At 42.3% G+C, this 26,642-nt stretch overlaps 1 protein-coding gene and 1 long non-coding RNA gene across 9 annotated transcripts in view; one reads left to right on the plus strand and one right to left on the minus strand.

The window, feature by feature from the left end:
* The window catches only part of hnf4a (hepatocyte nuclear factor 4, alpha), a 175,630-nt gene that overhangs the window by 105,399 nt on the left and 43,589 nt on the right, over nt 1-26,642 (minus strand). The window contains exon 1 of one of the 5 annotated variants that reach the window (XM_073061734.1): nt 9,737-9,764. The exons of the other annotated variants lie outside the window; for them this stretch is intronic. Within the exon in view, the coding sequence (XP_072917835.1) occupies nt 9,737-9,763 (27 nt within the window). The 5' untranslated portion in view covers nt 9,764. Of the gene's footprint in view, nt 1-9,736; nt 9,765-26,642 lie in introns of those variants that run through there. 5 annotated transcript variants of the gene reach the window in all.
* Nucleotides 1-26,642, plus strand: part of LOC140736039 (uncharacterized) — a 58,874-nt gene that overhangs the window by 23,819 nt on the left and 8,413 nt on the right. For all 4 annotated transcript variants that reach the window (XR_012100872.1, XR_012100871.1, XR_012100873.1 and 1 more), the window contains 2 exons: nt 22,684-22,927; nt 23,008-23,293. This is a non-coding gene — a long non-coding RNA (uncharacterized lncRNA). The remainder of the gene's footprint in view (nt 1-22,683; nt 22,928-23,007; nt 23,294-26,642) is intronic.

Consider the following 26,642-nt stretch of genomic DNA (forward strand, 5'->3'; position numbering starts at 1 on the left):
GATTTACAACAGCTTTTGTACACCACGGTTCCTGTACCCTACCATGCTTTCCCTGTCTCATTGGAACATATCTACGCAGAACTCCATGCAAATATCCCCTGAACATTTGCCACATTTCTTCCATACGTTTCCCTGAGAACATCTGTTTCCAATTTATGCTTCCAAGTTCCTGCTTGATAGCCTCATATTTCCCCTTACTCCAATTAAGTTTCCCTAACTTCTCTGTTCCTATCCCTCTCCAATGCTATGGTAAAGGAGATAGAATTGTGATCACCTAGATTTTCTTTTTTTTGGTTAAAATACTTGTTGCTACATTTTGAACAAGCTTTCTTAGGCAGTCCAGAAAGGAGTGCATTACAGTTGTCTAATCAGCTAACAGCAAAAGCGTGTGTCAATTTTTCTGAATCTTCAGATGTCATAAGAAATCAGACTCTTGCAATATTAAGTGAAATTATGCAGTCTTAGTAAGATGATTAAAATGTGATTTAAAATTTAGCTCAGTGTCAATAATAACATCGAAATTCTTTGTTTCGCTTGATTTGTAATGCCAGTTGATCACATTTTTTTCTAAGATTCACACTTTTTTATTGCTGCTGATATCTAAACTTTCTGTTTTGCTGGCTTTTTGAATGTTGCAAAGATAGGTGGAAGGGCAGGTAGTGCTGAGTCTGTTAGAAAGAATTAGAAGATTAGCAGAATGGGCGAAGAAGTGGCAGATGGAATCTAGTGTAGGGGAGTGTATGGTCATGCACTTTGGTAGAAGGAATAAAGGTGTAGATTATTTTCTAAGTGGAGAGAAAACTCAGAAATCAGAGGTGCAGAGGGTCTTGGGAATCCTGACTTCTGGATTCCCTGAAGGTTAAACTGCAGGTCGAGTGGGTGGTAAGGAAGGCACATGCAATGTTGGCATTCATTTTGGAAGACCAGAATACAAAAAGCAGGATATAATGTGAGGCTTTGTAAGGCTAGACCGCAGAGAATTGTGAGGAGTTTTAGATTCTTTATATAAGAAAGGATGTGCTGGTATTGGAGAGGGTCGAGAGAAGATTCACGAGAATGATCCCAGGAATGAAAGGGTTAATGTATGAACAACGTGTGATGGCCCTAGGCCTTTACTCACCAGAGTTTAAAAGAATTAGGGGAATCTCAATGAACCCAATTGAATATTGAAAGGCCTAGAGAGAGTGGATGTGGAGACGGTGTTTTCTGTAGTGAGGGAGTCTAGGGCCAGAGGGCATAGCCTCAGAATAGAAGGATGTCTCTTTAGAACAGAGATGAGGAAGAATTTCTTTGGACGGTGGTGAAAGTATGGAATTCATTGCTACAGATGTTTCTGAAGGCTAAGTCATTGGGTATACATAAAATGGAGATTGGTAGGTTCTTGTTTAGCAAGGGCCACAAAGGTTACAGGCAGAATGGGATTGAAAGGGATAACATCAGCCATGGTGGAATGGAGGACCAGACCCAATGGCCTGAATGGCCTAATTCTGCTCCTACTTCTTAGAGTCTTACAGTCTTCTGATGTAGTAGCAGCGAAATCACTGAGTTGGACTAGTATATGACTTGATAGTGTTCTGATATACACATTAATTATGGTGGAAGGTGCCATAAACAAAGCCCATGTCACTTACTGTAATACCTCTTGTAGATAACACACACTGCGACTGTGGTATGTGGCTGCAAAGAGAATAAAACTTTAAGCCACTGGATGTTTTTATACTCATTTTTGGGAAGTTGTCCCTGGTTGTGCAAATCACAATAGGCTGCATCGGGCTACACTGGATTCGCTACGTGCAGCTGCTGCCTACTACCTTCACAGACACCTCCACACTCGCAAATCCAGTGACGTGGTCCAGGCAGCATCATGGTCTCTGATGCTGAAGTGGGGAGTGCTGGGCCCAAGTTGTGCTGAGAGGCTTGTATCTCTAGCAAAACCAGGGGCAAGGTTTTTTCCATCTATGAAGGCTGTATATGATTTTAATAATCTTTAAATATCTGTGATATTCAAAGACATTTAAAAAGTACCAAAAATAAAATAAGTTTGGTGGTATAGCAGTTAGCATATTGCAAATACAGCATCAGTGATCAAGGTTCAGTTCTGCTGCTGTCTATAAGGAGTCTGTACGTTCTGCCTGAGACTGCATGTGTATCTTCCTGGTGGTCTGATTTCCTTCCACATTCCAAAGATATATGGGTTAGTAGGTTAATTAGACATATGGATGTAATTGGGTGGCATGAGCTTGTTGGGCCAGAAGGCCTGGTTACCATGGTGCATCACTAAATCAACAATGTAAAAGTAATTAAAGTAAAATGATTAATGAAAATAAAGCTAATTAAAAACACAGAGTTTAAAAAAATTTTAGAACAGAACTTTCCCCTCTGCCTCCTAAAAGATGTCTTTTCATCTTCGTTGAAATTAGTTTGGCTTCTACCCCAGGTCTGACTTGGTTCAAAGTCACAGAGATGAAAAGCTGAGCTCCCTGCATTGCAGCACGAGTCCGGGGTGTGATGTAAGTGGCAGAAGCAGCTCCACCTGTCAGTCAGTGGGGATCTGTGCACTAGATGTTTGCTACCTACACCGTGTGCAAGCACTTGCAGTGGCAAATGTATAACTTCCAACCTTTTATCACAGAACCACAGGAAAATTACTAGTAAATCAGAAAACATGCATGATTAATTAAGGCACATTAATCGAAAATAAAACAATTAAACTAAGTTTTGTCTCCTAATACGAATTTGTACAGAGGAAAATGGAAGTTCTACCCGTTCAGGCTGACTGCATGTAAAGCATGCTGGGACCAGAGTTTCAGTTAATTGAATAATTTAGGTGATTAATAGAGTTTTATGCTAAATGTGGAGTTTAAGGAGAAAAGACAGCATGAGGGTGGGGAGGGGAAGTATGGGGAGGATCTCAGTGGAGGGAAATCATGATTACTAATGAGAGGCTGAACAGGAAAATGATTGGGCCCTGGATGATCAATGGCATCAGGAAAGTACAGGAATACAAATAAGGTCCAGGCAAGTAAAAAATGTCATTAAGACATAGGGTTATAAAATAGTGTAAAATAAATAATGTTAAGGGGCCCAAAAAGGTTAAAAAGAAAAATCTCAACATGTTGAATCTAAATGCACAAAGAATTTATAACAATGGATGAATTAACAGTGCATAAAGGTTTCAACGGACATTCAAGATTCATTAAGTAATTGTGCAGATAATTTAAATAAACCTAAGTCTTGTTGTATAATGTAATGAAACGCATATCATGTAACGAAATCTGCGAAATCCAACATAATGGCATTTTTCCTGGCCATCAGAGAGTAACACCACTATTACAACAAGAAGTGCTTTGAGTTAGACTTAAGAACAATCAGAGACCTCAGTAGCTCACCATTTATAATCAAGAACCCATGAACAACTGAAAGCCCTGCACTCTTATAATATCAATGATGCTTTAAACGTTATATATATTTTTGGAGAATTAATGTATAAAATATATGGATGTACAAAAATATAAAACTGAATATGGTGTAACAAGATACTGTAATCAATTTACTGTTAACTCCCTACCAAAAGATTGTAATGACTACAGCTAAAGGAAGATATCTTTTAATTTCATTTATCACTAAATTAGGATGATTGGATTAACTGAAACTATGTGCAAATCTGAACAAAACAATTCAGAGATCTATTGCAGTGTTTGAAGTGTATCAAACAAACTACTCTGAAACTGTGAAATTGTTTGTTACATTGTCAAAGGTCATCTGGTCAACCCTCTTCAGAAAGTGATAAAAGGATGCATGGAACACATACACACACACACACACACACACACACACACACACACACACACACACACACACACACACACACACACACACACACACACACACACACACACACACACACACTATACACTCATTGGCCAGTTTATTAGGTACCTCCTTATTTAATAATGTGGCCACTGACAGTACGTTTGTGGTCTTCTACTGCTGTAGCCCATCTACTTCCAGGTTCAACGTGTTCTTCCAGCCATTCTCCTCTGACCTCTCTCATTATCAAGGCACTTCTGCCCTCAGAATTGCCACTCAGTTGATGCTTTTCTTTGTATTTTGCACCATTCTCTGTAAACTCCAGAGAGTGCTATGCATGCAAATCCCAGGAAATTAGTTTCTGAGATGCACAAACCACTCTAACAATCTGACACCAACAATCATTCCATGGTCAAAATATATATAATTCTGGTTAATTGGGCCATTGATTAATCTGGGCAGTCCATTATCTGCATGAGGTGTCAGTGTCGATTTTGTTTATTTACAGTCAATCAAAAATATGCAGCAGCAGGCTACAGTGAATGAATTCCTCCATCAATAACTGTTGAGAAGTAATACACAGTTTTATAGTACTGTAGTAGTATTTGTACTGTTCTGTATTTAATTTAAATCCATAATTTATTCCTCAGTTAAGCAGTAGTTTGGCTTTTTGATATCTTTTAAACTATTTCTAACTATTTCCATGACACTTCAGCTAATTGGGGCAGCTGTTTAATTGGGCCAAAATGACGTACTAGTCCCGATGTGTCCCAATTAACCAGAATCCACTGTGTATATCAAAATGTCCGTATATGTATTAAGCTGGTCAATGGTGTAGTGGCATCTGCACCGGACTTCGAATCGAGTGGTTCCAGGTACGAATCTGGCCATCTCCTGGCATGCTTTCCATTCATGCTGGGTTGATCGTCGAGCTAGCAACTCGGCCTCATAAAAACAGACAAATGCTAAAGAAATGGCAAAGTTGCTGTCTGATGTGTCACAAGAGGAACAACAATATATTTGTGTGTTTTTAGAGTTATAGTGATTACGCAATCAATTATTTTGTGTTTAATAATTGTAATAAATTTAGACCAATTTGTAGAAATTTGTTTTCACTTTGACATGAAAGATTTTTTTCTGGTGATCAGTGTCAAAAAAGCCAAATTAAATCCACTGTGATTCAATGTGGTAAAACAATAAACACGAAAACTTCTAAGGGGGCTGAATACTTTTAATAGGCACTGTATATATGTGTGTTGGTGTGTGTGTGTGCATCTATCTTTTTTATACACACACGCACACACACACTTATATATATTTATACCATGTTGCCATGTTGTCTATTCTCTTCCATTTATGGTTTGTTCCAGTAGCCAATTTCTCACCAAATAGTCCTAGTTCCCCAGCCACTGACATGGACCTACAGGCAACATCTGAGCCAGCATGATTCTTCTTGATCTTGTCACTCTCACCTGGAGGTTTATGTCTGAGGAGATACTGGGGAATGGCAGAACTAAGAACCTATGGGACTTCCAAATACAGACCAAAAAGCAGGTACTAGCCAACCAATCAGACATACTAATACTAGACAAGGAAGAGAAGAAAGCAATAGTAATAGACAATAATAATAATAATAATAGCAATAGTAATAGACACACCAATCATGGATGACAGTAACATCAGGAAGAAAGACTATGAGAAGCTGGAGCAATACCAGAGCTTGAAAGAGCAGATAGGAAGGATGTAGAATTTTAAAACCAGAGTAATGCTGCTGGTGATAGGAGCAGTTGGAGCTGTGACACCTGGACTGAAAAGCGTTAGAAATATTGGCATGCTTTGGGCTGGATATATAGCTTCAAAGAGAATATAAATTATCTAAATAGTAAGTTTGAAGACAATACAAAGTTGATGGAGTAGTAGAGAGGGAAGATGGTTGAGTAAGGAGACCTCGGTAAGCTGGAAAGCTGGGTGGAGTGAAGAAAGATGGAATTTAATTCAATCAGGTCAGGCAATGCAATGATAGGTCATATAGAATAAATGCAGTAGCGCTGGGAAGTTTGAAGTACAGATGGACATTGGGATGGAAGTCCAGAGCCTGCTGAAAGTGGTGACACAGACAGGGAATAAAGAAAGCATTTGGCATGCTTTTCTTTATAGGTTGAAGCATTAAGTACAACAATTGAAATGTAATGATGCAACGTAGAAAACATACATAGGTTCTACTACATTTTGGAGAATTGTGTAAAGTACTGATTGACATACTACATAAAGGATGTAATAGAATAGAGAAGGGAGAAACTATTCACCTGGATGTTGCTGATGGAGGGGTATAATTTTAAGAGGAGAATGCATAATCTGGGTTTATTCTCAATAGAATGTAGGAGGTTGTGTTATGATCTTGTAATTGACCCCTTAGTTAATGGCTGAGGTCCATGGCATGAAAATAGTTGGAAGCCCCTGCTGTAGGGTTTAAAGAATTATGAGGTACATAGTCAGGATGGAAAATCTAAATCTTTTCCCGATGGAAGGGAATGTGGAATAAGAGGGGGTAGGTGTAAGTAAGAGGGAGAAAATTTAAAGGAGCTCTGAGGAGCAAAATTTTTCACACAAAATGGAGGTACTTATCTGAAATGAGATGTGGAAGGAGGTATTTGAGGGAGATAAAATTACAGCATTTAAAAGGCACTTGGATTGATACAACAGGAAAAGGGAAGTGGGCTATGATCCTATGGCAGGCAAAAGGGATGTGTAGGCATCATAGTCAACACTGGCTGAGGTGGGTGAAATGACCCGATTCTGTAGCATACGGTTAAAACAATGTAATTCATATCAGGATTGTAGAATTTGCATTATAATATTGACTTAACATCAGCTTTGTGATGTCATTAACAAAAAGAATTCTTTCTTTCTCTGCATGAATCTGTGAAGATTTTCTTACAACATAAATGACTGTTCTGCTGAGGCTTTGTCAAATGCTCATCCAAGTTTGAACATTTACCAAATCCGTCAGGCTATGAAAGGGTTAAGAGATAAAATTGCCTCAGTGAAACGAGTGAAGCAATGGAGTTCATCATAACAAGCATGAAACACAATAGTCCTTTCTGGTAAATGATTACACATTTAGTAGATTTAAGCTAGTACAAGTGACTAAAAAGAACACTGGAGGATGATCAATAAATCATGTGATACATTTTATATTTAACTTAACAAAAGGTTTTAATTCCCTTGTGTGTAAATGCTGAGTCATATAACCCAGTACCAAAACACAGCTTAGAGCAATTTTAAGATTAATATGTGGAAAATACTTCAAGGAAAACTTTTTTAGCTGTCCCATACTTCAATGTAAACCATTTGAACACACATCGTGAATGCAAACTGCAATTGGAGTACACAGAAAGTTAGATGGCTGTATGGCTAAATGTTTAAACCATGCTATTTTGCAAATCAATCACAGCTTTTGATAAAGTGGTTCAATTATTAACAGGGCTGCTGCTGACAGTTATTCCCCTGCTAGAGGACTGAACACAGATAGGCAGAGAATATTTGTGCACCTTAGGTTATTAGAATTCTGCCAAAAATTTTACAAAGATTTTTTCACACTTCAGAGTACCAAGCTCTCTAAGAGTCGATCTGAAATGACTTTTGTCTTGATAAATGTTCTACAATTCATTGCATAGAAAGATACATAATGGAATGCATTTTTTATCAAAGTTAATAGATGAGGCAAAATTAAAGATATAGAGCATTGAATAACAAAGCTCAACTACTTACAAAGGGATCAGCTTATCAGTACATACTCAATTAGAAACTTCTTTTTACTGTAATCACCACCTGCAAATATTCATGTTTTTTCAGTGCCAAACTATGTTTCTAGAATTGTACCTGTTTCAAAAGGCACTATAATTACACTCAAATTTTCTTTATTGGAGCTCCCACAAAATTTACCATCTAGAACAAGAGTTGCAAATGAACAAGAACACCAAGTTCCTCTTCCAGATCAGGTGCAAGCTTGACTTGAATCTACAGTCTGGAACTCCATGAGCCTTTAGAACAGAGATGGGAAGGAATTTCTTTAGCTAGATGGTGGCGAATCTGTAGAATTAATTCTCACAGGTAGCTGTGGAGGCCGAGTCATTGGGTATATTTAAAGCAGAGGTTGATTAGTTCTTGATTAGTCAGGGTGTCAAAGGCCACGGGGAGAAAGCAGGACAATTGGGTTGAGAGGGATAATATCTGTAAATTAGCCATGACGGAATGGTGGAGCAGACTTGATGGGTCAAACTATGCTCCTATGTCTCATAGCCTTATAGATTCTGGAAGTACCCTCAGAGAAAGGATTGTAATGGTTCAAGAATATGAACTACTTTCTCAAGGGCAACGTTTTTTCTCCAGTCCTGACGAAGGGTCTTGGCCCAAAACGTCGACTCTATTCTTTTCCATAGATGCTGCCTGGCCTGCTGAGTTCCTCCAGCATTTTGTGTGTTTTGAGTAGATAGAAATGTATGGCTTCATCAGACATCCAACCCCACTAGTTCTGGTAATTCCTTTCTCTTTTTTGATTACAATGATCGGAAAAGCCACATTGTAGAATAAACTTTTAAGAAAGCACCTTTTCAGGAGAGGAGGAATCCAATAAGAAGCAATGATACATTATGCCATGTTCGTTACAAGCAATCCTAAAGTGCTCTGATCTCTGTTTGGAACTCCAAGTAAAACCTTTAAATAGTTCTAAACAATGCAGCAAAGAGTTTACTTGCAGGAAAAAAAGATAAAACCATGTTGACCTCATCATTTTCTATCTTTTAATCAGGTGAGGCAAAGTTATTAATTAGCAAATACCCATCTTAAATTATTTGAAATCATCGGGTGTAAGATCAGTCTTACACACCCAGAAGGAATAACTGGATGCTGTGCATTTTAACAGGTTTAAGCTTGGCGTATTTAACCGCCACTATCAGCCAATGCCCCTGAATAGCACACTTGTAGGTACTTGCTGAATTGTAGGGTGGAGCAGTGACACAGCACGCGGTGCTGTGGAGTCACAGTTCCAGCAACCTCGATTAGATCCTGACTCCTATTGGTACTTCTGTAGATTGGTACACTACCTCTGTGATCCTGTCAGTTTCCACTCATATCCCAAGGACCTGCTGGTAGATACAAGACTGGCAATGTACCCCTAGTACAGGAGGTTGGTGGGAGAATCAAAGCAACGTTGATGGGGTTGTGAAAAAGTACGATACAGTGACATAAGTGGGGAAAGGAATTGTTCAGAGCCCTGTATTGACTTGATGGTCTGTATGGACTTCTGTGTCTAAATATGAGAAAGATGTAAATAAAACATCAGTTCCTGAAATATAAGAATCCATTGAGGACATCTCCAAAAGGGGTTGTTTCAAGAAGATGGAATCTGTCATTAAGGACCCTCACTGTGAATGACATGCTCTCTTGTTTTGACCGCCATCAGGGAGGAGGTACAGGAGCCTAAAGATGCATATGCAAAGTTTTAGGAGCTGCTTCTTCCCCTCTGCCATCAGATTTCCGAATGGTCCATGAACCCGGGACCATCACCTCACTATTCCCCTTTTGCACTGTTTATGTATTTATCTTTTTATTGTAACTTCTAGTCATCTTTGATATCTTGTGCTGTACTGCTGCCGCAAAACAAGATTCACAACATACGTCAGTAATAACAAACCCGATTTTGATTCTGATCCTTTTCAAGTACTTGTAACATTAGGTTGAACACAAAGCATTTTGCAGACGTGAGCCTTCATGACTGACTTTATTGTGTACAACGGTAACTGAAAGAGGTCTTTTGCTTAAGTTATCAAATCACACGTTTACAAGCTAATTCTTTTGTATGCAGCACAGTGCACACTTAGATTACATGAAACTTAATTCGTTGTAAATGAATAACACTTAATACCTGTTGAGCTTTTGACTCAAATGCCATCTTCAACATCGATCCTCATGATGTTTGATATTCTGCTGTAACTCGTTGGTGAAAGTGTGCCAAGTTGTTTTTACTTCATTGCTGTCAGCAGGCTTCTAGAGCTCATTGTTAACATCTTGTTGTAAGGCGTGTGATAGATCCTAAGTGTGTGGGCTGAAGGAATAATCCTTTAATGCCTGTCACACTGAGGTTGGATTGAGGACAGAAATGAATAGCCTTTGGCCCATAATGCAGAGCTTGTGTTGTTGTTGTGGTCAACAGTAGCTTCAGAAAGTTTATCCAGAGACTTAATTTTGTCCCTCAGAGCAAGGATTATTTGAATTTTTATGTAGTTTTAAAATTACCATAAATAATAATGCAGAAAAAAATGTAAAAAGAGCCTTAATGATTGCCTTCACATGATATGAAAAATAGATTCTGCAACTAATTACTCAGTAGTGAATTGTATAAGAAAATTACTACTTGCTAATTCCATCTGGACTTCATGTTATTTGAATGCATTATTTCTGTTCACTAACTTTACTGCAGTAGTTTTGGACAAATCATTGAAATAATCTATTCCCCTGTTTCCAGCTGAAAGGTGCTTCATAGAACTCAAGTGTTAATTAAACTCACAGGGGTATGTCTACAGCGATTCTTATACATACCTATTCTGAGTGATATTGGAAGCTCATTATAATTAATGCAATAGTTTACTTTAGAGCCTTCTTTCAATATTTATGTTGTTAATAGATCAGTTTTTAAGTTTATTCAATGATAAAAGCCTAAAATCAACTACAGGGAGAAAGAAAAGATATTGTCTTCAAAAATATTGAATGACTAAGATTGGGATTTTCACATTGAGGAATTAAACCTTCTAGAAATACTGTAGATTAACTATTTTTAACTGAAGGCACATTCTTTATTAGAAGGGGCAATATGTAGGCTTGAGGGCTACAGTGAAGTCTCCTGACAGGAGGTTGCTAGGGAAATCATCATAGAATGTGAACATAAGCTACAAACTCTTGCAGTTCAATAAAAGAAAAATCCTTAGGGTGGGAAGCTGACAGTTTGAACGTGAACACATGAGATACACAGGTGAGATTGTATCTGAGTCAGAGATCTCAGCATGAGGACAAAGAATGCAATTTAAATGCTGGATCTTTTATGAAAGTGGTTTCTGGAAAAAGGGGAGAAAGGTACGTCAATTTTTTTAGACCAGTGTGGCTCAATATCTTATTATTGACAAGTGCTGACATAATTTGGGAAGTTTCACATTGGGAAAAGTGCTAGGAGGAATGAAAATTGTTGTTTTATAACTCCAGAAACTAATTGAAAGAAAAACACAGGAGCCAGGGATACCTGTCTACTTATAGTTTGTTTTCCTTCTTCTTAGTGAGGTACTCACATATCACAAGGTGGTGTAATGACATATGCCATTCACATACTTCTTACGTATAACACGTAAACAAACAAAGAATGCTTAATCAAACAATATATTTACAAGATAACTCAAATATTACTGAAAAAGTAAATACGTGCACTTATATATAATGAATAGATGACGTGTGTGTATATATATATATGAGCACAATGACAATATAGACATCCATTTCATAGTAAATAGTAAATTTTAAAATGTCCCATTTGGGCCTAAAGATTTAATTGCTGTGGAGGTTTTCTTACTCTTATGAGATAACGTCTTTCCTGGCTGGTGAGACTTGTGGCTGTGAAACAATCTCAGGTTCTGAAGCCTCCCCATGGTGACTGTAGGAATTCACTCTGAGACTGCAGGAGGTAGTGCTGACAGCACCGGACACCTTTCTTCTCCAACAACTGGCCCTGTTCTCCTCAATTGATTGAAGTGTCATCTGCAGATGACATCGGATGCAATAGCCTCTGTGCAGGAGTGTGGCCCAGCACTGCTCTTAATCTTTCTAAGTACCCTCATTTGATCACCTCTGCATTTCTGCAGTGCTTCTCTAAGACTGCTGGTCCAGGAGCTAAACGTTGAACTTCCTTGTTGGAGGAGCCCTCAGTCTGTCTCAGCTGTTTATCCTGAGGTTGGGTCTGAGCAGCTGCCAGCTCGAGTGCAAGTGATGACCCAGCAGCAGTGTGCTGTTGGCGAGCTGCACTGTGATATGCAGGGAGCAACTGGCAAGCTTTGCATTCAGTGTCTGTGAAGTGTGTTCTGCTGACATTGCTCTCAGCGCATTCTTTCGATTCTGGACGAAGCTTTCCACCAAGCCATTCGTAGCTGGGTGATATGGTGCACACGTAATATGTCTTAATCCATTCGTTTTCAGGAATGGCTGAAAGTGTTCTGCAACTGTGGTAGCTTTGTCACTGCTTAAGTGTTCCAGAACACCGTCCTTGAGAAGAGGCTTCTCAACACATTAACACTGTGCAAAGCTGCAGTGGAGGGTACTGGCAACACTTCCGGCCACTTCTACCCAAAAAATTGTGCCATTGAATGATCCAGCAAAATCCATATGGATTCTCTGCCAGGGCAATGCAGGCCATTCACCCGGATGGTGAAGCGCTGTTCTTGGAATCCTCTGTACATATTGACTTCCCAAACGGCGTATGGCAAGCTAGCCCAGGCCACCAGACAAAGCTTCGAGCCAACATTTATGTTTTGATCACACCCAGATGACCGGCACGTAGCTCATCCAACACTTTAGATCTCCGCTCAATCCTCGCATAAGGCAAACTCCGTCAAGGACAAGTTCATCCCGGTGCTGGTAAAATTGGGGAAACAGGAGTTTCTGTTGCACATTCCATCCATTTTGGGTTGCCATGTAGACCTGAGACAGTGTGAAGTCTTTTCTGGTTTCCCTTTGTACAATCTCTGCCGTAATCGGGAGAATTTCGATTTGCATTGGAGAGTACAGATCAAGTGGAGTGTCAGTGTCTGTTTTCTGTCTCTTTCAGGTATTTCCTTCTCCAAGGGTAAATGGGACAACCCATAAGTGTTATCCTGATGAGTTGGCCTCTTGAATTCGATCTTGTAATTAGGTTCTTCAAGAAACAGAGCCCATCTCTGCATTTGTGCTACTGCTGTTAGTGTAATACCCTTCTGTGGATTGAAAATGGACACCAGTAGTTGAACACCAGTACTGAGGGTAAACTCTCTCCTATACAGGTACTGGTTGAAATGTTTTATATCCCAACCCAGACTCAAGGCCTCTCTTTCAATCTATGCAGAATTTTTCTCTGCAGCAGTGAGGGAACTTGATGCAAAGGTTATGGGGCATTCACTTCCATCATTCATAACATGTGACATGTCGACACCTATTCCATAAGGCAAGGCATTAAGGCAAGCTTCAGTGGACAATGTGGATTATAATGAGTGAGTAGTGTCTGATGTCACTTTTTTTCTTTGTCTTTTGGAAAACCACCTCTGCTTTGTCCTTTGCCATTTCTTCCTGATCTGTAGAAATGAGTTAAAGGGGTGGAGCACAGTAGCCAGGTTTGGCAGGAACCAGCCACAATAATTGACAAATCCTTAGAAGGACACAAGTGTGACACCTCCCTTAGCTTTGGAACATCCACAATTGCTTGAATTTTCTCAGCACGCTTGTGTAATCTTGTGTGTCAATGGTGTGACCACAGTAAGTGAGGCTTGGTTTAAAGAATTCACAGTCTTTGCATTACACTCTGAGCCCATAATCTTCTAATCTTTTTAACTGTCTGGATATTTTGGAGGTGTTGTTTGTCATCCCCACCAGTGACAATGATGTTATCCAGGTAAGACTGAGTGCCTGAACAACCTTGCAGCAACTTGCCCGTAGCTTTCTGCCAGAGTACTGGTGCAGATGCTACTCCAAAAATAAACCTATTATAGCAATAAAGCCCTTTGTGAGGGCTTATAGTGAGAAACACTTTGGGCTCTTTCAATCTGAAGGTAGGCCTCAGCTAACCCACTTTGCTGAAGTACTTCTCACCAGAAAAGTTTGCAAAGATATCCATTATCCTGGGCTGATGGTGACTTTAAAATCACCACAGGTCCTGAGAGACCCATTCTTCTTGGCTACTGGAACTACTGGTATTGTCCATGGGCTCCACGCAACCTTGGAAAGAATTTCTTCAGCCTCCATGCAATCTAGTTCAATAACTACTTTATCAGGGATGACATAAGGAACTGAATGGTCTTTGTAAAACTTGAGTGTAGCATTGTAGTGATGTGCTACACACAGTGCTGAAATAACAACACACAGTCGGTAAGTTGTTTCGAGACTAGTTTATTCAAACTTCGCGGCGCTGGCATTTAATCCCTAGCGCCTGCCCTCTCTGGGCGGAAATGACGTCAGAGATGCATTACCAAAGTCTCTCCCCGCGCGCTGGCTATTTCTGAGCCGGTTCACCTGTGCAGAAAGTGGGTCACCACATAAACCACCGCCCCCCAAAACCGGCGATACACCCCCCAATGTCCACAGTCTGGATCAGCCTCTGTTTGGGAGGTCTGCCTCTGTGCTGCGGTGCCTGAACCTCAACCGGCTGCGCCAAGTCCACATGGCCTGGTTTGTGTCGGTCCACCGTGAAAACCTCCTCTTTCCCCCCAATGTCCAGAATGTACGTGGACCCGTTGTTGCTGATCACCTTAAACGGCCCCTCGTACGGCCGCTGTAGCGGTGCCCGGTGTCCGCCCCTTCGTACAAACACAAACTTACAGTTCTGCAGGTCTTTGGGTACATGGGTCAGGGTCCATCCGTGCTGTGAAGTCGGTATGGGGGCCAGGATGCCGAGCCTTTCACATAGCTTGTCCAGGACTGCTGTGGGTTCTTCCTCTTGCCCCCTTGGGGCTGGTATGAACTCTCCTGGGACGGCCAGGGGCGCGCCTAACACCAACTCGGCCGACGAGGTATGAAGATCCTCTTTGGGTGCCGTGCGGATTCCGAGCAGGACCCAGGGAAGCTCGTCCACCCAGTTAGGTCCTCTCAGGCGGGCCATGAGAACCGACTTCAAGTGACGGTGGAAGCGTTCCACTAGTCCGTTCGACTGTGGGTGGTAGGCAGTAGTGTGGTGTAGCTGCGTTCCCAACAGGCTGGAGGTGAACTGGGCGCCCCCTGTCGGAGGTAATGTGGGCCGGTACCCCGAAGCGTGCTCCCCAGGTTGCGATCAGTGCTCGGGTGCAGGAATCGGCAGATGTGTCTGTGAGCGAGACAGCCTCTGGCCCCCTCGTGAACCGGTCTACCATAGTTAGGAGGTACTGCGCTCCTCGGGACACTGGTAGGGGGCCCACGATATCCACATGAATGTGGTCGAACCTCCGGTGGGTGGGTTCGAACTGCTGCGGCGGGGCTTTAGTGTGCCGCTGCATCTTGGCTGTTTGGCACTGCGCGCACGTTCTGGCCCATTCACTGACCTGCTTGCGAAGTCCGTGCCATGCGAACTTGCTGGAGACCAGCCGGACGGTTGTCCTGATAGATGGGTGTGCCAAACTGTGTATGGAGTCGAAAACTCGCCGCCTCCAGGCTGCCGGGACGATGGGACGAGGTTGGCCGGTAGCCACGTCGCACAGGAGGGTCCTATCACCTGGGCCTATGAGAAAGTCTTGCAGCTGCAAACCCGAGACTGCGGTCCTGTAGCTGGGCATCTCATCGTCTGCCTGCTGCGCCTCCGCCAGTGCTGCATAGTCCACCCCCAGGGACAGGGCCTGGACAGCTGGTCTGGAGAGTGCGTCCGCCACGACGTTGTCCTTCCCCGAGACATGCTGGATGTCCGTCATGTACTCAGAGATGTAGGACAGATGTCGCTGCTGGCGAGCTGACCAGGGATCGGACACCTTCGTGAACCCGAAGGTCAACGGTTTGTGGTCCGTGAACGCGGCGAACGGCCTGCCTTCCAAGAAGTACCTGAAATGCCGGATCGCCAGATACAGTGCCAACAGCTCCCGGTTGAAAGCACTGTACTTGAGTTCGGGTGGTCGTAGGTGCTTGCTGAAGAATGCCAAGGGTTGCCAGCGCCCCTCGATGAGCTGCTCCAGCACCCCACCGACTGCTGTGTGAGATGCGTCCACCGTGACTGCGGTCGGAACGTCCGTTCTGGGGTGCACCAGCATCGCAGCATCTGCCAAGGCTTCCTTGGCTTTAACGAAAGCGGCCGCAGCCTCCTCGTCCCAAGTAATGTCCTTGCCTTTACCCGACATCAGGGTGTACAAAGGGTGCATGATACGGGCTGCTGAGGGGAGGAAACGGTGGTAGAAGTTCACCATACCAACAAACTCCTGCAGGCCTTTGACCGTGTTGGGCCGGGCAAAGTGGCGGATCGCGTCTATCTTGGCGGACAGAGCTGTTGCCCCGTCTTTGCTAATCCTGTGGCCCAGGAAGTCAATGGTATCGAGACTGAACTGGCATTTGGCCGGGTTGATCGTGAGGCCGAAATCACTCAGGCGGGAGTAGAGCTGGTGGAGGTGGGACAGATGCTCCTGACGACTACTGCTGGCTATAAGGATGTCGTCCAAATAGATGAACGCAAAGTCCAGGTCGCGTCTCACCGCATCCATTAGCCGCTGGAATGTCTGTGCGGCATTCTTCAGGCCAAACGGCATTCGGAGGAACTCGAACAGGCCGAAAGGGGTGATGAGTGCTGTTTTGGGGATGTCTTCAGGGTGCACCGGGATTTGACGGTATCCCTGGACGAGATCTACTTTGGAAAAGATTCTTGACCCGTGCAGGTTTGCTGCAAAGTCCTTTATGTGCGGCACGGGGTAGCGGTCTGGAGTGGTAGCCTCGTTCAGTCTGCGGTAATCGCCGCATGGTCTCCAACCCCCGGCTGCTTTGGGCACCATGTGCAGGGGGGAGGCCCATGGGCTGTCGGATCTCCGTACGATCCCCAATTCCTCCATCCTCTTGAACTCCTCCTTCGCCAGGTGGAGCTTTTCCGGGGGGAGCCTTCGTGCGCGGGCATGGAGGGGTGGTCCCTGGGTCGGGATGTGGTGCTGTACCCCGTGTCTGGGCATGGCTGCCGTGAACTGCGGTGTCAGAATCGATGGAAAGTCCGCCAGGATTCTGGTGAATTCGTTGTCCGACAGCATGATGGAGTCCAGGTGTGGGGCCGGCAACTTGGCTTCACCCAGGGAGAACATCTGGAAAGTCTCGGCATGTACCAGTCTTTTTCCTTGCAAGTCGACCAGCAGGCTGTGAGCTCGCAAGAAGTCCGCCCCCAGGAGTGGTTGGGCCACGGCGGCCAGTGTGAAGTCCCACGTGAACCGGCTGGCGCCGAACTGCAGCTGCACTGTGCGGGTGCCGTAGGTCCGTATTGTGCTGCCGTTTGCGGCCCTCAGGGTGGGTCCTGGCTTCCTGTTGCATGTGTCGTACCCCGTCGGGGGCAAGACGCTGATTTCCGCTCCGGTGTCAACCAAGAAGCGGCGTCCCGACTGTTTGTCCCAGATGTACAAGAGGCTGTCCTGGTGGCCAGCCGCCATAGTCATTAGTGGCAGCTGGCCCTGGCCCTGGCCCTTGATGGGCGGACGACAACGGCGGGCTTTTGTGCCCCACCACTGGCAGTAGAAACACCAGTGTTCACTGTCCTCCTCACTCCTGCCTCTGTGTTGTGTGTGCCCCCCTGCCAGGCCTGATCTAGTCTGCTGTTGGGCGCGTGGCCTGGTAATCTGACCGACAGATGCCACGCTCTCCCTCTTGGCTTTCCACAGCACATCTGCCCAGGCCGCCACCTTCCGGGGGTCGCTGAAATCTGCGTCGGCCAGCAGCAGATGTATGTCCTCGGGCAGTTGCTCTAGGAACGCTAGCTCGAACATGAGGCAGGGCTTGTGTCCGTCAGCCAGGGCCAGCATCTCGTTCATCAATGCTGACGACAGTCTGCCTCCAAAACTGTTCAGGTGAAGCAGCCGGGCACCCCGCTCACGCCGTGAGAGGCCAAAGGTCCCAATGAGCAGCACCTTGAATGCTTCATATTTGCCTGCTTCCGGGGGCGACTGTATGAAATCCGCAACCTGGGCGGCAGTCTCCTGGTCAAGGGCGCTCACCACGTGGTAGTAACGCGTGGAATCAGAGGATATCTGCTGAATCTGGAACTGGGCTTCTGCTTGGCTAAACCACACGCGTGGTCGCAGCATCCAGAAAGTCGGCAGTTTTAGCGAAACTGTGTGAACAGATGAAGAGTCGGTCATCTTTGGTCCAAATCCCGTTTGGACCGTCGGGGTCACCAATGTAGCGATGTGCTACACACAGCGCTGAAATAATGACACACAGTCAGTAAGTCGTTTCAAGACTAGTTTATTCAAACTTCGCGGCACTGGCATTTAATCCCTAGCACCCGCCCTCTCCGGGCGGAAATGACATCAGAGGTGCATTACCAAAGTCTCTCCCCGCGCGCTGGCTATTTGTGAGCCGGTTCGCCTGCGCAGAAAGTGGGTCGCCACAGCATTTTGTTTTAACACTACATTAATTGCATGACTTCCAAAGGCATCCTGAACACTGTTGTGGCATCATTCAGAACCTTTCTTAATTTGTTTTCAGTTGACTCTGCTGCAGGGGATGTGAGGTGTTCACATAGTGCTGGTGCAATGATGTATGCCATTTACCTACTTGTTACATATAGGTGATAACGGATTATGTGAACAAAGAGCGCTTAATCAAACAATATATTTACTCAAATATTACTGAAGTATTAAATACACTACAAAAATATTATTGGAAATTGAGTTTACAAGCACAAAGATGTTTGAGCTAGATGTAGAGAAGTTTTCTCTGGTTATACTTTTGTGAAGTAGTCTGGATGTTTCCCTTTATTAAAAGCACTATGAAAATCAGATAATTATTGTTGCTGAACATATTCAATGAGATCATTTGTTGTTCTTGCCCCTTACTGGAGGACTAACACACCCTTTAAGCAAATTTTCAGCTGGTAATTCTGTTTTGAGAGATAGGTGGACTGCAAAGGAATTAATGTATCCTGGTAGTATCAAGAAATCATGCATGCACCTATATGAGACAGATCATGGTTGCATATCTGGTACACATTCATTGTACAAAGGCCAAAATAGTTAATTAATACTCCTGTTATCTGAGGACTCCGTAACTGCCATTGATGATTCTCTACTTGTGAGAAGCCAGCCAAGAATACAAATCTGAGTGCACATTCAGTGGGAATGGCATTAGTGCAGGGGAAGTGCTGGCTGTGACAAACAAGCTCTTCTGTCAACATTTGACAGCTGCTGACTTCCATTACCCGCAAGCATCACCAGGAGAATCTAGAACTTGAGTTTGACACTCACTGATAAAGCATGGAAACAGGTCTTACCGCGATGGGCTACAGATAGCTGCCACATTGTGGCCCCTCAGACACAAGAATCCAAATGCATTATGGGTACTTATCCTCCACAGACCCAGTACAGCCTTCTGTAATCTGTACCTCCTTGCAGTTCTGCTTCCCACCGAGGAAGGGTAGGCAGGTAAGGACCAGTTGTGCTCTTCCTGCTCCTGCAGGTATTGGTGCCACTGTTGTTAGTGCTGCACTTACTACTCTTGATAGAGACATTGATTATCATCCAAGATCTAAGGTAACACACTATAAAATACACTCAGATTTATCTTACAGGCCACAACTCCACAATAGATATTGGAAGTACAAATATTCAGAATCTGGTTATACCTTCAAAGCAATAAAATATTCATGAAAATTGTCATTTTCCAAATTTTTATACCTATCTTTCTACAATGAACACCATGTTTCACAGAAGCAGGCATGTATAAAGCTGGAATGTATCCCTTCTCAGTGGTACTTTTCCCTGTCATTTCTTCTATCCCTTGCTGACTTTTTGTTCTTCTATTGCTTTCACTCATGACTTCCAGGAAGTCCAGGACAGCCAAGCACACACTGTAAACTCTGCTCCCTTAACACTAGGACTGCTTCTTTTTAGTTTCCTACATGAATGGGAAGTTGATAAGACATCCTTTATATGAAAATATCTGTACAATGTGAGAAAATAGAAATGAAAGATAGATAGCTACATTGTGTCACAGACAATCTAGTTTGTCATTCACCCTTGAACCCCATAGGCTTTTCATTGGTGATCAGCTGCCATGAAAAGCATTGTTTAAATCAAATGACAGGTCTTCTGAAAAAAATATGATGGTTAGTCAGTCATATCTTTCCATTAATAAATCCAGCCTTGCTGTCCTTACTTAACTGGTGCCTTGTTAAGGTTTACGCAATCTTTCACAAGTGATTCCACTGGTGTGTCCACAAATGAGCGTAAACTAATTGATCTGCAATGACTTGTTTTGTCCCTTACTCCCATTTTGAATATTGTTCCTATAGATGCTGCCTGGCCTGCTGCGTTGCACCAGCATCTTGTGTGTGTTGCTTGAATATTGTGACTACATTTGTCGTCCTTTCACTGGCAGCACAGCTGTCCCAGGGTTAAGGAAAGGACCTCTGCAATTTACTCCAGGGCTCCCTTCCATTAACTGACTGGAAAATGTTTCATTTGTTTTCCCACTTTCAAACGTTAAACATCGTCTTTCACTCTGTTTATCCCATCCAATATTTCCCACTTCTTCATCTTAAACATATCATCTGCACCCCTCTCTATGAAGGCAAGCACAAAATACTTATTCTTCCACCCTACATTGATTTGTCCTTGGGTCCACGGTATTGTTTCAATTATTCTTTTATGCCTTTATGTATTTATAAAATTTTATTTTATGTTATTTGCCAGCTGTATTTTATTCCTTGCTTTCTCTTTCATTATTTCTTTTTAATTTCTCACCAACTCTTTCCACACATTCGGAGGCTTTCAGCAATATTTAACTCTCACTACCTGACACAGGTTCCTTGTACTTTCTTCTCTCACTCTCTGTGTACCTTGTCTTTTGGGGGCTCTAGATTTGGCAGTGACAAATCTTTTCCTTTTGGGCATATGCTTACTGTGAATTCTATAAATTTGTGTCTTGACTGTATCCAAATGCCTTGAAAAATGCATTATCTTCAAATAACTGAGTAAATGTGATCCATTCCCAAAGTAACATATCCTGACTTATTCAAATACATATATTTATGTTATATTTGATCATTATTGCAGCTCTAGCGGAAGTAGGATCACAACCATGCCCTCTTGATGACATTCCAACACTTGGCTCAGTTTCACACCTTACAGTAAAAGTTCTTCTAAAAGCAGTTTAGGAATTCTGAGCCTTTTGATTTTTGTAACACTGACTGTATCCAAGTTACAAGTTAACAATGGGAAAATTGAAATCTTTCATTATTACAGCTGCAGTAGTTTTTTTTATGTTGGAAATTTCTCTTCCACTTCTCGTGGAGGTCTAAAGTACACTCCAACAGTCTGATTACTTTCTTGCTCTTTAATTCAACACTTTCAGCCTCTCCTGATGATCCCTGTATTATTGTTATCCATTCTATTAAAGATAATTGTATCTTTAACCTATATTGCCATCTCCTCTTCAAACCAGACCTCCTCCGAATCTTGACCAGGGATATAAAGCAGTCTTGTTTAGTACAAGTTAAAATGTTATGTTTGCTCATATATATCTGCCTTCAGGTTACCCATCTTCTTCTCTTAAATCCCTTGCATTTGGGTCTATACCAATAGCACTTCTGTCAATTTTCCAACCATTTATTAAATTGAAACTTTTCACCTTGTTTTTTTTACCACCTCTGGTTCAGGTTTTCTGCCATCCCTCTGTCAAGCTAGTCTACAGCATTAGCAAAACTTCCTCTGAGGACAACTGACACACTTTAAATGAAAGCTAATTGGCTTGAAAATGTTGCAAAGTGTTGGAAAAATTCAGCAGGTCAGGAGAAAGACTGATTTCATATTTCAGGTCTGGAACCCTTCATCGGAACTGGAAAAATGAGAAAGATGAGTTAGTTTTCAGGAGAGAAGATGGAGAAAGAGATGAATAGATATATCAAAGGAAATACCTGTGATCGGATGAGTCCATGTGGATTTATGGGGATGGTTACCGGCATACAGTTTGTGTAATGTGTTGATCGTGACAAGGTTGTAGGACATGCTCAGAAGGTCAGACTTTATGAATAGATTAGGAAAAACTGAGCCAAAATTATGACAGACATAAAAGGCGAGTTCTTATATAAGCAGAAAGAAAGAGAGAAATACCTAAAATTGGAGAATTCACTTAGTGAGCAGAGTTTAAAAGACTGGAATGTGACCAGATGGAATACAAGGTATTACTTCTTAAGCTTGCTTTGTGCCTCGTAACAGTGAGGAGGCCACTAATCAAATAGGTAAGTGTGGGGTGAAAGTGGCTGGCAGCAAAGTCAGAGCCACTCCTGTGGACTAATTGCAATGCTCTGCAAATCTGTCAGCCCATCAGCATTCAGTTGTCCAACACAAAGAAACTTGCATTGTGAATACCTATTGCATTTCACTGGAGTAGAAAAAATGCAAATCAGCCACTGCAACTATTTCCAGCATTTTCTGTTTTAATTCCAGATTTCCAGCATCTGCAAAGTTTTATTCTCAGTAAATTTGCTTTGCACTGGCCAAGTGTCAGGGGCAGATAATTTACTCTTGAACAATTTTAGATTTCATCAGCACAGTTAAATGTTCTGCTTGAGGCAAAAGCGATTTTGTATTTTCTGTCCTAGTTTATAATTTGCCACTTTAGCCTTTTTAAAGTGCTGATGCTGGCATTCTTCTCTAACACTTAACACCTAAAAGTTAAACAGTTAACTGTATTCCTGGAGTGGATGGAATGTGAGAACTAAGATAATTATTTAGAAGATTATATGAAAATGTAAGAAAGGTAGATTGAATTGAGAAAATTAAACTACTGTAAATCTTTGGAAATGAGAGCCCTTTTCATTTTGGAGCTTATGAACATTTTAACTCTGTTTTTTAGATGCCTCTGATTGCTCTTCCATTTATTCTACTGTATATGTTTGCAATGTTCAAAATATGCTTACTTTTATGCTTCCAAATCCAATTTTAGGGACCTCAGAACAAACTAGCATAGCCAAGGACAGTGTGGAGTGCTTCACAGCTGAACATCTCACTCAGATGTTTTTGTTAAAGGCTGCGAGAGTCTTGGGAGTGTAAGCTCTTATCCACGTAACCGGATGGATTTTTGGTACTTCTGATCAAAAGCAGAAATCTCAAACTTCTACTTGCCTGATCAGCATTCCCAGGATGAATAACCCTGCTGTTAAACTCCCGGGCAGAGCAGCAAGTGCAAGGTAATTTAGTTTTATTCTGTAAATACATTTCATTAGTTGTAGCTGCTTCATTGTAGCTTAACTGCTTTAATATTTTGAAGTTCTAGTTTTTAGAGTGCTGTTGAATGTTTGTAAAGGGCAAGGAAGATGGAATGGAAAAACAACCCCTGGTGATACTTCATAGAAGACCAGAGGAAACAGAGCTGATGTCTTGGCCAATTTTATCCTTGTATCAGCATCACCAGTGCAGTCATCAAACTGCTGCTTGTTGGAGTTGCTGTGTTCAAAATGGCTCTACGTCTCCTTGGTATCACCGTGACCACATTTCAAAACGACTTCATTAGATGGAATACCTTGAGGTGCTGAAAGATCCTTTATAAGTGCCAGGTTTGTTTTCTTTTTATTCCCTTGGGACTTCTTGGAATCAATCATGACCCATTCAAGAAACTAGTAACAGTCAAGAGATAAATTTCCACTCTGATTTAAGCATTCACGTAATCTGTAACCCTTATACAGAGAAAACTTGTTCACAAATAAATCAAGTTAATCTAGTTTACCTAAAGATGCTGACTAAAGAAATAAGATGGAAATAACTAAGAATAGAAGATCTATCCAATTCTGGCATCCAAGGGAGAGGTTAATCATTCCTAGCTGTAGTGACACATGGCTGGGTGCAGGGCAAATCTCTACCTTGTCTGTCCTGACACTTGGCCACATCAGGTAACCATGGCCAGAGATTCTGGAAGGAACCACCAGTGTTCAGTTACTCTCAAGTTTGTAAGGCTTGTCTCTACACTGTATTAGTGTCAACTAGGGGCCTGCAGAAACTGCAGAAGGCTTCTCTTCACTTTGAGTCCGATGATAAAGCTCAGTTGTGCTAAGAATTTCCGGTATTATTTTAGTAATTCAGCATCCTCAATCCAATCTATTTAGATGGTGAGGAAGCCATGACTTCCTTGTTTTGGAATAGGATGAGTTGGGTAAAGGTAAATAAGATTAAGTTCAGTTAGTTTTAATTATTTCTATTTTATTTCCATTAACATAAAATATAAGGAAAAAGAATTAGCCATCTGGTGATCTCTACTTTTCATTCCTCAAGATTACGGCTGATCTTTGAGAGATCAATATTTCTGTACTAGCTTACTGTTTCACCTCCTTAATATCCAGAAACCTACTGTATCTATCACAATTTTGTATGATCTCAACAGCCAAGACCCCATATGACTTTGGGGTAGAGAGTTCCAAAGGCTCACCTTAAAAGTGAAGAATTTTCTTCTCACTTCATTTTGTAGTGGCCTTCCCCCTTCTCTAAGATTTTAGCCCCCTAATTCTAGATACTTCAGCTGGGGGAAATGTATTCCCTACACCCAGTCTACTGAGCCCCATAAGAATTTTGCACTTTATAGTATAGTATAAGTATACCATTTTGGATACTGCTAATGGGGACGACCTACCAGGGACAAGTTGCAGTGGTTGCATCTCTGGCACCGAGACTGGACCCTCAGCTCAGAAAGGAAGGAGGGAAAAGAGAGCAGCAGTAGTGATAGGGGATTCGATAGTTAGGGGGACAGATAGGAGGTTCTGTGGAAGAGATTGAGAATCCCGGATGGTCTGTTGCCTCCCTGGTGCCAGGGTCCCCGATACCTTGGATCGAGTTCTCAGTATTCTCAAGAGGGAGGGTGAGCAGAGGGATGTCGTGGTCCATGTAAGGACCAATGACATGGGTAGGAAGAGTGAGGAGGTCCTGAAAGGTGAGTTTAGGGAGCTAGGTGCCAAGTTAAAGGGCAGGACCTCCAGGATAGCAATCTCAGGATTGCTACCAGTGCCACGTGCAGGTGGGTTTAGAAATAGTAAGATAGTGCAGATCAACACGTGGCTGAAGACATGGTGCAGGTGGGAGGGCTTCAGATTTATAGATAATTGGGCAGTTTTCCAGGGAAGGTGGGACCTGTTCTGGCAGGACGGTTTACATCTGAACTGGAGGGGGACAAATATTCTTGCAGGTAGGTTTGCTAGAGAGGCTTCAGTGGATTTAAACTAGATATGAGGGGGGAGGGGAACCAACGTGTAGGAACAGATGTATGGGAGAAGGAAGAAAAAGAAGACAGTAAAGTTCTTTGTACTGTTAGAGATAAACAGAGAGGAAGAGATGGAGAATTTCTTAAATGCATTTATTTTAATGCTAGGAGCATTGTAAGAAAGGTGGATGAGTTTAGAGCATGGATTGATACCTGGAAATATGATGTTGTAGCTATTAGTGAAACTTAGTGGCAGGAGGGGTGTGATTGGCAACTAAATATTCCTGGATTTCATTGCTTCAGGTGTGATAGAATTGGAGGGACAAGAGGGGGAGGTGTTGCATTGCTTGTCAGAGAAAATATTACAGCAGTGCTCTGGCAGGATAGATTAGAGGGCTCATCTAGGGAGACTATTTGGGTGGAATTGAGGAATAAGAAAGGTGTAGTAACACTTATAGGGGTGTATTATAGACCACCTAATGGGGAGCGAGAATTGGAGGAGCAAATTTTCAAGGAGATAGCAGATATTTGTAGTAAGCAGAGGGTTGTGATTGTGGGAAATTTTAATTTTCTCACATAGACTGGGAAGCCCATACTGTAAAAGGAATGGATGGTTTGGAGTTTGTAAAATGTGTGCAGGATAGTTTTTTGCAGCAATACATAGAGGTACCAACTAGAGAAGGGGCAGTGTTGGATCTTCTGTTAGGGAATGAAATACAGAGGTATGTGTTGGGGAGCACTTCAGATCCAGTGATCACAATGCCATTAGTTTCAATATAATTATGGAAAAGGATAGGACTGGACTCATTGTTGAGATTTTTGACTGGAGAAAGGCTAACTTTGAGGTGATGAAAAAGGATTTAGAAGGAGTGAATTGGGACAATTTGTTTTATGGGAAGGATGTAATAGAGAAATGGCGGTCATTTAAAAGTGAAATTTTGAGGGTACAGAATCTTTATGTTCCTGTTAGGTTGAAAGGAAAGGTTAAAGGTTTGAGAGAGCCATGGTTTTCAAGGGATATTGGAAACTTGGTTAGGAAAAAGAGAGATATCTACAATAAATATAGGCAGCATGGAGTAAATGAGGTGCTCGAGGAATATAAAGAATGTAAGAAGAATCTTATGAAAGAAATTAGAAAAGCTAAAAGAAGATACGAGGTTGCTTTGGCAAGTAAGGTGAAAATAAATCCAAAGGGTTTCTACAGTTATATTAATAGCAAAAGGATAGTGAGGGATAAAATTGGTCCCTTAGAGAATCAGAGTGGACAGCTATGTGTGGAGCCAAAAGAGATGGGGGCGATTTTGAACAATTTCTTTTCTTCGGTATTCACTAAGGAGAAGGATATTGAACTGTATAAGGTAAGGGAAACAAGTAGAGAAGTTATGGAAACTATGATGATTAAAGAGGAGGAAGTACTGGCGCTTTTAAGGAATATAAAAGTGGATAAATCTCCGGGTCCTGACAGGATTTCCCTAGGACCTTGAGGGAGGTTAGTGTAGAAATAGCAGGGACTCTGACATAAATATTTTAAATGTCATTAGAAACGGGGATGGTGCCGGAGGTTTGGCATATTGCTCATGTGGTTCCATTGTTTAAAAAGGGTTCTAAGACTAAACCTAGCAATTATAGGACTGTCAGTTTGACGTCAGTGGTGGGTAAATTAATGGAAAGTATTCTTAGAGATGGTATATATAATTATCTGGATAGACAGGGTCTGA

This window comes from Hemitrygon akajei, chromosome 11 (genome assembly GCF_048418815.1).
Source record: "Hemitrygon akajei chromosome 11, sHemAka1.3, whole genome shotgun sequence".
In the NCBI taxonomy this organism is placed as follows: Eukaryota; Metazoa; Chordata; class Chondrichthyes; order Myliobatiformes; family Dasyatidae; genus Hemitrygon; species Hemitrygon akajei.